Source organism: Arvicola amphibius, chromosome 10 (genome assembly GCF_903992535.2).
Source record: "Arvicola amphibius chromosome 10, mArvAmp1.2, whole genome shotgun sequence".
Lineage (NCBI taxonomy): Eukaryota > Metazoa > Chordata > Mammalia > Rodentia > Cricetidae > Arvicola > Arvicola amphibius.
The window spans coordinates 36,033,325-36,045,697 of record NC_052056.1 but is presented as its reverse complement, the minus strand read 5'-3'; the positions used below and the strand labels follow the sequence as shown (position 1 = coordinate 36,045,697).

Here is a 12,373-nt window from a genome sequence, read left to right as displayed (position 1 = left end):
AAGGGGGCTGAGTCCAATGGCCTGACGGAATGTTTTCTCATAACACTTTTCTAACTATGCATACTGATATCAGTAGGTGGGAATATAATTTTCTAATGTAATATATGACCTTTCCTTGAATAAATGGCCAGTTCATGTGATTCAAAACTCCTTTACTGGGATGTTAACTTTAATGGATCTGCAAGGAAAACCACTTATCAAGATTAATGTATTTTCAAGGGATGGCTCAAGACATAATAAGGATGTTTAATGTAACCCTAATTGTCTCAACCTCCACTTGTAGTGCTCGAAGAGTTTATGCAGTTATCTCATCATTTACTCCCCCATCCAACAATTCTTCCTCCCCACACTCTCATTAATTTTATCATTCTTATTATTGCTGATTTTATGCAATGAAAATCAGGACTGCTGGCTATTTAAATAAAGAAGTGGTAAATTAGTTGGGCTAGGCATCCTTTTAAAGAAAATGATTGATAGTTAATTCCTCCCTGGAAAATGTAGACACTGTGGTTCATTTTTATTAATCCAAATAGTCAATGATCCCAGTGTATACTCATAACTCATGTACACTTATAACTTTTCTAAACCTTTATTTTATCTACTAAATCCATATTACTGTCTATTGAAAAACAATGGCGTTCTATGCTCCATATCTTATAAAATGAAGAGGAGACGTTTACATTTTTTTTTTGAACTACTGATGGAAGTTACTGTAGAAGAGTGTGAGCTCAGGATTCCCTCAGTTCCTAGGACATCTTAAAGGGATTAAGACTTTTGGCCCATTGAAAGTAGAGTACCCTCTTCATGCCCTTTGACATATCCCCTATACTTTGTAGGATCTTCTCTCAGAGATCTTCCGCATATGGAAACTGATTGATAGTCTCATAAACAAAAGATATTCTCTTTCAGGTATAAAACGAGAGGCAGTAGGTATACAATTTAAAAAGCAAAACTAAACATTACAGGTTTAACACTGACAGAGTCAGAATCCTACTCCTGACAAACTGTGGGCCAATCACTCAGCTATTCTCAGCATTTATTTCATTTTTGTAATCTATGGCCAACATTTACCAAAGTGCATGGCAGGTAACTATCTGATGGAGGCAAACAACTTTTAAGCTATAGTTTTGGTTTCCGTTCTATGTGTTGCACTAATAAAAAATTCATGACTCCATGTTTACATAACAAGTATGTTTTGAATCCAAAGCACGGAGACAACACAGAGCTGCATGAAGACTGTTCATTGTTGTCTTTGCTTGTGTTTGTTTGTTTATTGTTACTGTTGTTGTATGGAAATCTGAGATTGAATGAGACAGTCCCTTTGCTTAATGTTAAGAGCTAGAAATGTTCAAGCGTCAAGATGAGATTCTGGATTTTTCCCATCATAACTATCAAACTACAAAGCTGTAATGTGCTTTGTTATACAAACTAAAACTTCATTTGAAATTGAGTGCCTCTACAGAGTTGCCATTGTGTTTGGCATAGGGCTTCCTTGGAGGAGAACCTCACACAATCCTGGAGAGAGGATAGAAGCCTCTTGGTGAAAGTGTCTCACAGGCAAGAGTAAATCACAGTGCTCTTCCTGCTGTTGGGGACTCCGCAATTCATAAGTTCACGAGGATTTCATTTGTAGCCCCCTCGTGAAAAGTTAACACATAAAACCACTGCAGCCAGTATGCGCTTCAGATATTTACAACATTGCACCTTCTCTCCAGACAAAACTAGTAATATTCTCCTGAGAGATTAGGGTGGAAATCTAACAGCTCCTGTAACTAATGTTTTCCTAAAAGCTGAGTCACTTCTTCCTTTATTTGTCTATTCACCAAGAACTCAAATCTATTCACCAAGAGTGCTCATTTAAGAGACAAAAGAAAGAAAACAGAGAAGGAAAAAAAAGAAATGGAAGGAAGCAGGAGGCTTCTAGATTCGAGAAAAGGGGAAGGAAGAGAAGAAAACAGTGAAAGCAGAGGGGAGGTGAGAAAGAAGGGTAATGACCAGCTAGCTGCTCAGACACAGCCTCCAACAGCAGCACACAGGCACTCTGAGTTTTAGTGGAAGTGTCGTTTCCTTTATGGGAGTCCAAAGAAAATAATGATGGCTTTTTTTTTTTTCTTTTTGGCATTTTTTTTTTTTTTTTTTTTTTGGTGAAAGAAAAATGTGGAGAAGTAGTAGTAGTACTGAAAATCAACCAAGAAAGACTGAGCTCCCTTTGCTCCATGACAGAGTAATGGTAGACATAAAGACAACAACTTCTTAAGAGCAACAGTTATTAAATATTTAGAGAAAGTTTCTGAAAATGACCTTGTCATTTCTTTCCAAGAAGAATGCCTTAAGCTGGCACATTTTTATCTTTCTGGGATAATCAGAAGTTTCTGTAGGAAACAGCAAGACACAGAGGCAGAAAAAAAATTCAGTGAGACCCTTTAGGTATCCAAAGCTAGCATGCAGAGGTTCACTCCAGCTCTGGGACACCAGATTGATTTTGTTTCCAAGGGACTTGCATTGATGATCCAGAAAATGAATGGCAGTTTCACTGAGTTTCTCCCTCACTCTTCTTCAACTGCAGGAATCACCACAGTGCTTACCATGTCCACAATCGTTACTGGTGTGAATGCCTCCATGCCCCAGGTGTCCTATGTCAAAGCAGTGGACGTGTACATGTGGGTCAGCTCCCTCTTTGTATTTCTGTCGGTCATTGAGTATGCAGCTGTGAATTACCTCACCACAGTGGAAGAGTGGAAGCAACTCAACAGGAGAAGAAAGGTACGACTTTGCTTTGAGGGGTCAGCTCCTTTTCAAAATGGGGCTGGCTTGGTTTCTTTTTGTGCTGTGATAAAATACCTTAATGAAAACAATGTCAAGGAAAGAGGACTTATTCTGACTCACAGTTCAAGGGCATTGACCATCATGGTGAGGAAATCAAGGCAGCAAAGAGCAGCAGGTCCTATTGCATATTGCATCCACCATCCAGAAACAGCAAACTATTCATGCAAACTATTGCCCCTTCACATATTTCAATGGTTCTCAACATGTGGAGCATGACCCATGGGGTTAAACAACCTTTTCACAGAGATCATCTAAGACCATTGAAAAACACAGATGTTTACATTATGATTCATAACAGTAGCAAAGTTACAGTTATAAAGTAGCAACAAAAATAATTTTATAGTTGGAGACACCACAATCTGAGGAACTGTATTAAAAGGTCACAGCATTAGATAGGTTGAAACCCACTGAACTTATATAGTTTAGGGTCCTAGCCAGGGAAAAGTACCACCCACAGTAGGAGGGGCTTCCCATCTCAAACAATACACTACTAGCCCATAGGCCCATCTGGCAAGGCAAGTGATTCTAGATTCTGTCAAAATGACAATTATAATAAACATTCCAAGCACAAAGACAAACTTCTTTAATAAACTTCTGATTACAGTTTTTAAAACTCTCGCATTAAATCCAAATGCCTTGGCAGGATTGAGCAATACTGGAACAGTAAAAGGTAGAACATTAATCGCTGCTCCAGGATGGCTTTTTCCTCAGCATTCTCACTCACTTTAACCAGGGGCTTTTGTGCATGCAGACTTGTTCTCAGTGTACATTGGTGCACTGACTCTGCCCCACTAGAAGAAAGGATTGTTGTAAAACCACACGCTTTCTAAAAGGTAGTAGTGTTGGTGGTGTTGGTAGTGTTGGTGGTGGTGGCGGTGATAGCTAGAATGTATTTAGTGTTCACTTTATATTAGAATTATGCCAACACCTAAAATATTTTATGGAATTTGATTTCCATAGTATCTCTGAGAGGTCAATGTTTTCTCACCTTCATTTTGCAGGTATAAAGTAAGTGTACCCAAGCTCACAGAACTAAAGGGCAATCAGGATTATCTTTTGAGTCTATGACTCATCATATTTTGACATTGCCTAATAACATTTTTCTCATGGTTAAGGATGCTGGATACTTTTTAAAGTGACTCCTAGCCATTTCTATTTCTTCTGTTGATAAATCTCTTTACTTCTGTAGCCATTTTAATTAGATTATTTAAATAATTAACATTTAGTGTTTTGGGGGGAGGAGGCTTGCTTTGTTTTTATTTCATTGTATATTCTTGACAGGAACCCTCTGTTTGATGTATAGATGGCAAAGATTTCCTCTCATTTTGTGAGCTACCTTTTTATCCACAGACAGTTTCTTTTACCATAAGGAAGACCTAAATTTCATGAGACCCTCTTTACAGATGTACCCTGTACCATCAGAGTACTATTTAGAAACTTATTACATTTTTTCCTTCAGCATTTTCAGAATATTAGTCATTGTGCTTAGGTTCTTGATCCATTGGAATTAAGTTTTGTGTAGGTTAAGAGTTAGCGTTGAAGTTTTATTCTTCTGCATGCTAATACCCAGGTTTCTCAGTACTATTTGTTAAAAATGCTGTCTTTTCTTCAATGTATTTTTCTTTGATGACTTCATCAAAGACAAGGTAGCTGTAATTAGGGAGTTATATTTGGGTTCTCCATTCTATCTCACTTAGCTATGAGTCTACTTTGTTTCCACTACTGTGGTATTTTTATTATTATGACTCTGTAGTATAACTTGAAATCAAATGTGTTATTTCCTACAATACTTACTTTGTTTGGGATTGTTTTTGCCTGTTTGATTGTTTTTTTCCCTAAATCTATGAAAAATGGACCTGAAACTTGCATTGAATTACAATGAATTTGTAGATTGTCTTTAGTAGAAAGTTATTACCATGATATCCATATTCCATGAGTATATTCATCTTCTAGTGTCTCTTTCAATTCCTTTCTTCTTCTAGATTTTTTAAAATATAGAAAATTTTTCTTTTTTTGATTACAACACTGTTTGGCCAATAGCTTAAGCTTCTTATCGGCTAGCTCTTATATCTTAAAATAACCCATTTCTATTATTCTGTGTATTACCATGAGGCTGTGGTTTACTGGGTTAAGTTCTGGCGACTCTGGCAGCTACATGGCATCTCCTTGACTCTGCCTACTCTCTCTATATCTCCGTTTGGATTTCCTGCCTGGCTTTACTCTGCTAAGCCATTGGCCAAAACAGCTTTATTCATCAATCAATAAAAGCACCACATGTACAGAAGGACATCCCACATCAGCCCACTCCCCCCTGCCACATTAAGATGTGCACAGAAATGGATTTTCCTGTTTGGGCCTGTTGCAGGTCTGAGTTCCTGTAGGAGACCCAATTCTGAGGAATTATAAGCACCAGAAGGGAGGTCATGTAATTCATTTCAGGAATGTTGACCCAAGTGTCAATATTTAAACTCTTTTGCAGGGATTAATGTGCCTTTCCTATTTCTGTTATTCCCTGCTTCCTTTCTTCTTTCCTCGTGTGTGTGTGTGTGTGTGTGTGTGTGTGTGTGTGTGTGTGCGTGTGCGTGTGTGTATTTGGAAGTGTAGAGGTTTAGCTTTGGAGATCTGGATATATACCCAAAAGTAGTTTTGCTGGATCTTAAGGAAGGTTGGTTCCTAATTTTCTGAGAAATTGCCACACTGACATCCAAAGGGGCTGTACCAGTTTGCACTCCCACCAGCAATGCAGGAGTGTTCCCTTACCCCACAACCTCTCCATCATCAGTTGTCATCAGTGTTGTTGATCTTGGCCATAGAATATAGATTTTTAATATATGCCTTTACAATTATTAAAGCAAAAACGGGTAATGTAATTCAACAGTGTAGATCCCCACTAGTTAGTTAACTGAATGCACAGAAGTCTCTGTGTATTTTTGATTCAGTAAAATATTATAGTTTTAAATTGCAATGAACCAAATATGCATTTTGATAGAGTTGACTCTGCAGCCTCCAATTTAAATTCTAAGTAATTTCATCTAGAATAGCCTCTCCTTATTTGTTCATATTTCAACTTCCCCAGAGATCAAGGTTTTTATTTTCTCCAAAAGCAATTACTAACAGCTGCTTCCTAGACACTGTTCCATGTCTGTGAGAGTCACTACCTCCCAAAGCAAAGCTTAAAAAAGTCAGTATAGATCCAACCAGACTAGACATCATTGATAATACTTCTTTAGAAAAATAAGCCAATTTCATTTTAGTTTACTGTGCTTGGTTAGCGGTGTTAGAAGTGGTTTTAGGCAAAAAATGGGAAGGCCTGGCTCGTTTCATTTTTAAAAAGAAGTAAAACCCTTTCACTAATTCAACCCCAACTTAAGTGTAAGTAGGCAGTTAGTGTTTTTCTGGTTTGAGACCCAAAATTAAAACAAAAGACATGGATCTGTGTATTATTATGTTCTCTATAAAGATGAAAATGGAATTGGAAAGCAAATCCAAGAGCCTATATTGGTGATGTAATAAATCACAGTCACCCTCAACTCACAAAGCCATGGCAGAATGATCAGAACAAAGAGGAGTGAGTGCAAGCATCTGGGACAACTGAGTATCAATTCAGGAGTGTATTAGAAATTATTGGCATTAAACTTGTATAGCACTTAATCATGTAGTGCCTAAATATTCCATGGAATTAAATATGAACCTCCTTTCTACATCAGGATTTGCAAGGCGATGTTTTCCACTTAATATTAGATGATTTTTTTTAAGTCAAATGCCAAAAGCAAACCTAGAATTCCGTTTTTTTAAAAAACATAATGAACAGGGCAAGCTTAATGTTTATGGAAATTATTTGGTGTCTGACTTACATTTTCTGTCGTTCCTGTCCATAGTATCACTTTTGCGACTAACTGAAGAAAAGTCTTTCTGACAGATTTCTGGAATGTACACTATTGATGCAGTTCAAGCCATGGCTTTTGATGGCTGCTACCATGACAGTGAGACCGATGTGGACCAGACTTCATTCTATCAGCACTCAGAAGAGGACTCCATGGGAACAAAGTTCACCGGAAGCCCTTGCACAGATTCATCTCAGTTAAAGAGAAAACCTGTGGGAGGAAATGTTGGTAGAATCATCATAGAAAACAACCATGCCATTGATACCTATTCTAGAATTGCGTTTCCCATTGTTTATATTATATTTAATTTGTTTTACTGGGGTATATATTTATGAGGAGGACGTTTTTGTTTATTGACTATTTTCTCTTTGCAGTATTTAGACCTTGCACATGCTAAGTAAGTGTTCTACCATCTGCAGCCTGAAGAGGAATTTTTACTGTAAACTTCTATTAGAGTCATATGGTGTTATTTACCTCCTGGATAGGACCTAGACAGTTAAACTGGGACAGAACCAGTCTTGTCTCTTGGCCTAAAGAAGATGTAAATTCTGGTTGATTATGGTTAATGTAATGCTCAAATCTTGGGAAATTTTGGCTCTATAAATAAAGCCCCACAAGCATGTGTATTATGGAGGCAACTTTTCCATCAGGAATAAATACTTGGTAACTATTTTATCCTTATCTTCTCTTTTCATGAAAATGATTTAATAATGAAATAAGCTGGACTGTGGCATTTATTCAAGGATAACTGACATCTTAGTGTCTGCCAAGTGACAGAAGACATTGTCCTAAGGGAGAACTTCCATCTTCAAGTGGTTTCTACCACACACAACTCAGAGTCCTGTGAACAGCCCCATTCTTTCATCTGTAGTCACATTTTCTATGTATCATGTTTTGTATATTATTGAGTCAAAAATGGAAAAATATTTGTTTCATTAAGTCATTATTCATAATATTATATTCACCTTCAGTCATCAGTAACAATATTTAGTGTTTTGTAAATGAGTTATGGGTGTCATAATTTCATTTATGTTTTTATTAGTAAGTTTTCTGTAGCTGTGATATAACATAATGACCAAAGCAACTTTTAGAAGAAAGGGTTTATTTGGTCTTCCAGTTCCAGAGCCCATGATGGCAGAGAAACATGACAGTTAGCAGCAGGCATGGTGGCAGGAGGAGCCAGATGAGAACTTACATCTTCAAACCACAAGCAGAATGAATCGAAAAGGCTCAGATCCTTAAATTCTCAAAGCCTGTCCCTGGTGCTGGTTATGTAATTCCTACAACAATGCCACATTTGCTAAATTTCCCCCAAATAGTGCCACCAACTTGGCACCAAATGTTCAAATACGTGAACCTTTGAGAGACATTCTTACCCAGACCATCGCAGTGTTTGTCTGAGTTCTAGTCACAAAATGTTCATTGGCAGCCTACATGTAAAAGGCACTTTATTAACTGTTATGAACTAAAAAGAGAAGAAGAAATAACCTTTTCTTCCTCCCCTGAATTCATAGCCATGAAAGAATGACAAACTAGTTGAAAAACTAACTTAGTGGTCATGAGCATGGAATTAGGAATACTGTCCTGAAAGGGGGGTGTCTGCGAATGGAAAAGAGCATGCGTGAAGAGTCTCTCAGCTTTAAACAACTGAAGATTGTGCGGACAAAACACCAAGTAAAGAAATGGAGGGGAATGTATGCATCCCACAGTGATTTGCGTGGCTACAAGTAAATCAGGTCAAGAGGACATTACATAAATGTTGTTCCACAGAAAACCTTCCCATGATCTGCATTCATTTTTCTGATTGGCAGTGTACATGGCTCAGAGTTGGGTATTTTATTTGAAAGGCACAATTTAGAATAAATCCCTTGGCAGGAAATCAGAAAATTCCTCCTTATTTTGATCGTTGAAATGAATTAAGAGAATAAATTAAATAAAACAGTCAGTTGAAAATTAAATAAAACAGTCAGTTGAATGTATTGCCTTTTATTTTCGCACACTATCAAACAAAATGGTTTGAATTATTCATTGCCAGTTGAAGAAACAAATAATTTCTGGCATTACTGACAGTAACATTGCTTTTGCCTCCTATGAGCCACATAGGCTTCAGAAAATTTTCCCTTCCCCCTGGGTATGGAGGACTAAAAGAATTCTTTCTATATTATGACTTCTGGTATACATACTAATTCTGAGGAACTTAATTCTATAGTCTTAATTATTTGGAAATAGAAAAATACAATTTTCCAAGTCTTTCAAAACATCTCAGATTGTATTTTTTTCTAGCATACTATCCAAAAGTGAGCTAATATTTATTTTAGACTTTCTTCATTTATTGTAAATAGATGATAATTTAACTTTTTAATTATTTTTAATTATGTTTTAATGGCTGTTAAACTTGATTTAATAGGGGTATTTTATAGGGTTATATTTTGGAAATTAATATCCTAGGTGGTTGAAGATCTATAACTATTAACTACTATAGTAATAGTTGGGTTATATTTATGATTTAGAATTTAATCACAAATTCTATTTGTGATTAAAAAAACAAAAATGTAGAGATAGAAACAGCCCCACTCTTCCCTTAATCCAGTTATCTGACTCTTCAGAGATGTCTGTTTTTCACATTCTTTGAATTGCAGCACTCACAGTGCCTGATGCTTCCCCTGACCATATTCATTCCACTGTTTTAAATCAGATGCGTCACTGGGTACACTTGCAATCAAGGCTAGAAGAATGGGCCTCTGTCACACGCCACATATTCTCTATGTTCTGTTGAGGGGCATTGATGCACAACTGTTGGCCAATGAAATGTAACTTTTGCTAATATCTAGAAACACAGGCAGTATATCTTCCACTAATAAATGTCTAACACTTAGAAATAAAGTCAGTTTACTGCACCAGGGAATTATCAGACCATTCAGAATGAGCGGCAAGGATGTTAGTTGGTATGCTTCTCATCAAATACACCATTTGTGAAATAGAACTGTTCCCGGTGGCTTTAGTTCTACAAGGGAGAGGCAAGGGTTCTTGGTAGGTTCTTGTATCAGAAAGAATGAAAGCATGGTTATCTGGAAAAGATATGTGCAACAGAGAGCATATAATAGTTACCTCATTTCAATTTTGACTTCATTTACTGATCACAACCCTGGACAGACTGCGCAAGAGCGTTCACTGAGGGATAAGCTTGGCTAAAACGGGAGGATTTCAGAACATAAGCTGCTTTGTAAGATTTTTTTTAAAGCCAGTCAGCTTGTAAACCCTGCCTAAATATAGAAATGGGTAGGTTTGTAAAGACTACACAAGGAAACCTATGAAAGGGTATATTTGAACATAGAATTATGGTTCTTGTTATAATTAGAAAAAGTATAGCTTCACTATTTAAAAAATGGATAGCAAATTGATAAAAAGTATGTCTACTAAGAACTAGACATTTAATATTTTATATTAGTTTTCTTTTAACAGCATCTTTTTTCTTGTTTAGTCTAATTATATGGAGTTCTCCATGTTTTATTACCATAAAAGTTAAATTTCAGTTCCAGTGTTTTTCTTTTACTTTTTATTTTTTTTAATTGAAAACAGATTCTTCTCTCATATCCCAACCACAATTTCCTCTTCCTCCACTACTCCCAGCTCCCTCTACACCCCTCTTCCCCAGATATACTCCCCATTTGTATCCCATCAGAAAAGTGCTGGCCTCTAATGGACAACAACTAAACATGACCAAACAGGATATAATAAGGCAATGCAAGAGCCCTCAAATCTAAGCTGGATAAGGCAACATAGCAGGAGCAAAAGAGTCCCAAGAGCAGGCAAAAGAGTCAGAGACAAGCTACCTGAAGTGGTGTTGCTGTCCGCGGCCTGTGTTGCCACCAGAGGCCATGTTGATGTCCTTGGCCATGATGGTGTCTGTGGTCTGTACTGCCTGAAATCAGGTCGAAGTTCATGATCTGTACTGCCACTGACCATAAAGGGCAAGGAAGCGTCTTTTGCAGTCGTACTGATGACGGCAGACACACATTTGCCAATGAGAGACATAGACGGCTTTTGTGACAACGTTTCTCCACACCCCCAACTCTACACCCCCTACCAGCTAAAAAAAACAATACAGGCAGGACACCATAGAAGAGAACTCTTTAAAATTGTGATTGAGATCCTGAAGTATAGCTCTGTGCAGTTGACGTCTTTGGCAGGGGTGGGAGTGGGGAAGGACTCAGTTTTCTTTAAGGAGCTGGCCACTGGGAGTGTGACCGTGATCCAGTGAGGATATGGCCAATACAAACTGGACTTCAGAAGTTTGTTCTTCGTCTTGTTGGAAGTTCGAGCAATGACATTTATAAACTGTCAGTTCCTGAGAACGATCACTTTGAGCAGTTGGTTGCATTTAGTTCTTGATTTTTAAAAGACTTAATCTTTATTTTATGTATGGGTGTGTGCCTTAGTATAGGTATGCATACCACCTGCATGCAGGAGCCCTTGGAAGCCAGAAGAACACATTAGATACCCAGGAACTGGAGACAGAAGTGGTATGAACCATCATGGGTGCTGGAAACTGGACTTGAGTCCCCTGCAAGAACAATCAGTGTTCTCACTCAGTGAGCCATTTCTCCAGCCCTATTCATGATAATTTTAAAGCAAAAAGCAGAAAAATCACTCTACCATCCTGATGCTGGGCTCTGTCCATCTGTACAATGCTAGAAAGCATCTTCTATACAACCTTATTTACTTCTTTACAAGCGCCTCCAAAGATGACCCTAAAGTATCTATGAGGGAGTGCATCTCATTTTACATAAGAACTAGGAATAAGTATATCTCAAGGCTTATGGATAAAATGATAAGTAACAAAACATCTCAAGTAAGGAGAACAGTCATATCTTCATCTACTGTTTAGAGCTTATGGGGAAGGGAAGACTGTATAAGAAAGTATTATGTAATCTAAATCAGGCGGCAAAAAAAGCTATACTATAAGCAGTAAAGAAAATAGGAAGGCTAACTCAGTCCTAGAAGCACAAGTAATAAATACTTAATATTGGTATTCTCAAAATGAACTAAGCACATTTCCTATTCCCTGTAATTTTACACAATTACATGAATGTGTAAATTTTTCTAGTCAGTGGTGGTATATATTTATCAAATTAAATATTTTGAATTTCGGGAGATCTATCATATGTAGAATCTTTGAAGACCTTGGACTGGGCCATTATTAAGCAAATTTGGCTTTTCTGAAATTATTAAACACAAAGATTATCACAAGGTGCTGTGGCTACATTAATTTGTCTTGCTTGATGAGTTTCCTCATAGAGCCAATTGTATTTAATTCACCCCCTGGAGATATTTTTGAGATGGTATTTGGGATTTGTCAAATTCTTCTCAGGTGCCTAGCACTTTGAAGTTTTGAGACTCTTGGGCTTATTCTGTGTCATTGGGGTCTCACAGCAGCTTTCTTACATAGGAGAAAATGAAGCACCGGCATAGCTACAGAAACTGAAGCCTAAAAAAAGTAAGGAGAAGCAGTTCTGTGGTCTGAATATCTGTGTCTACTCCAGATGTAGTTGATGAAATCAAGTCATCATTGCCAGTAGCACTGCCTTTGGGATGAGGTCAGATCTTGAGAGCAGAGCTCCCACAAATAGAGGTGACTCATTATATATATATATATATATATA

General features: G+C 37.4%; 1 protein-coding gene across 1 annotated transcript in view; it reads left to right on the top strand.

Moving 5' to 3' along the window:
* Gabrr3 (gamma-aminobutyric acid type A receptor subunit rho3) overlaps positions 1-7,045 on the top strand; it is a 52,572-nt gene extending 45,527 nt beyond the window's left edge. Inside the window, exons 8-9 of the mRNA XM_038346451.1 lie at positions 2,567-2,763; positions 6,746-7,045. Coding sequence (XP_038202379.1) covers positions 2,567-2,763; positions 6,746-7,045 — 497 coding nt within the window. The remainder of the gene's footprint in view (positions 1-2,566; positions 2,764-6,745) is intronic.
* Positions 7,046-12,373: the final 5,328 nt, after the last annotated feature.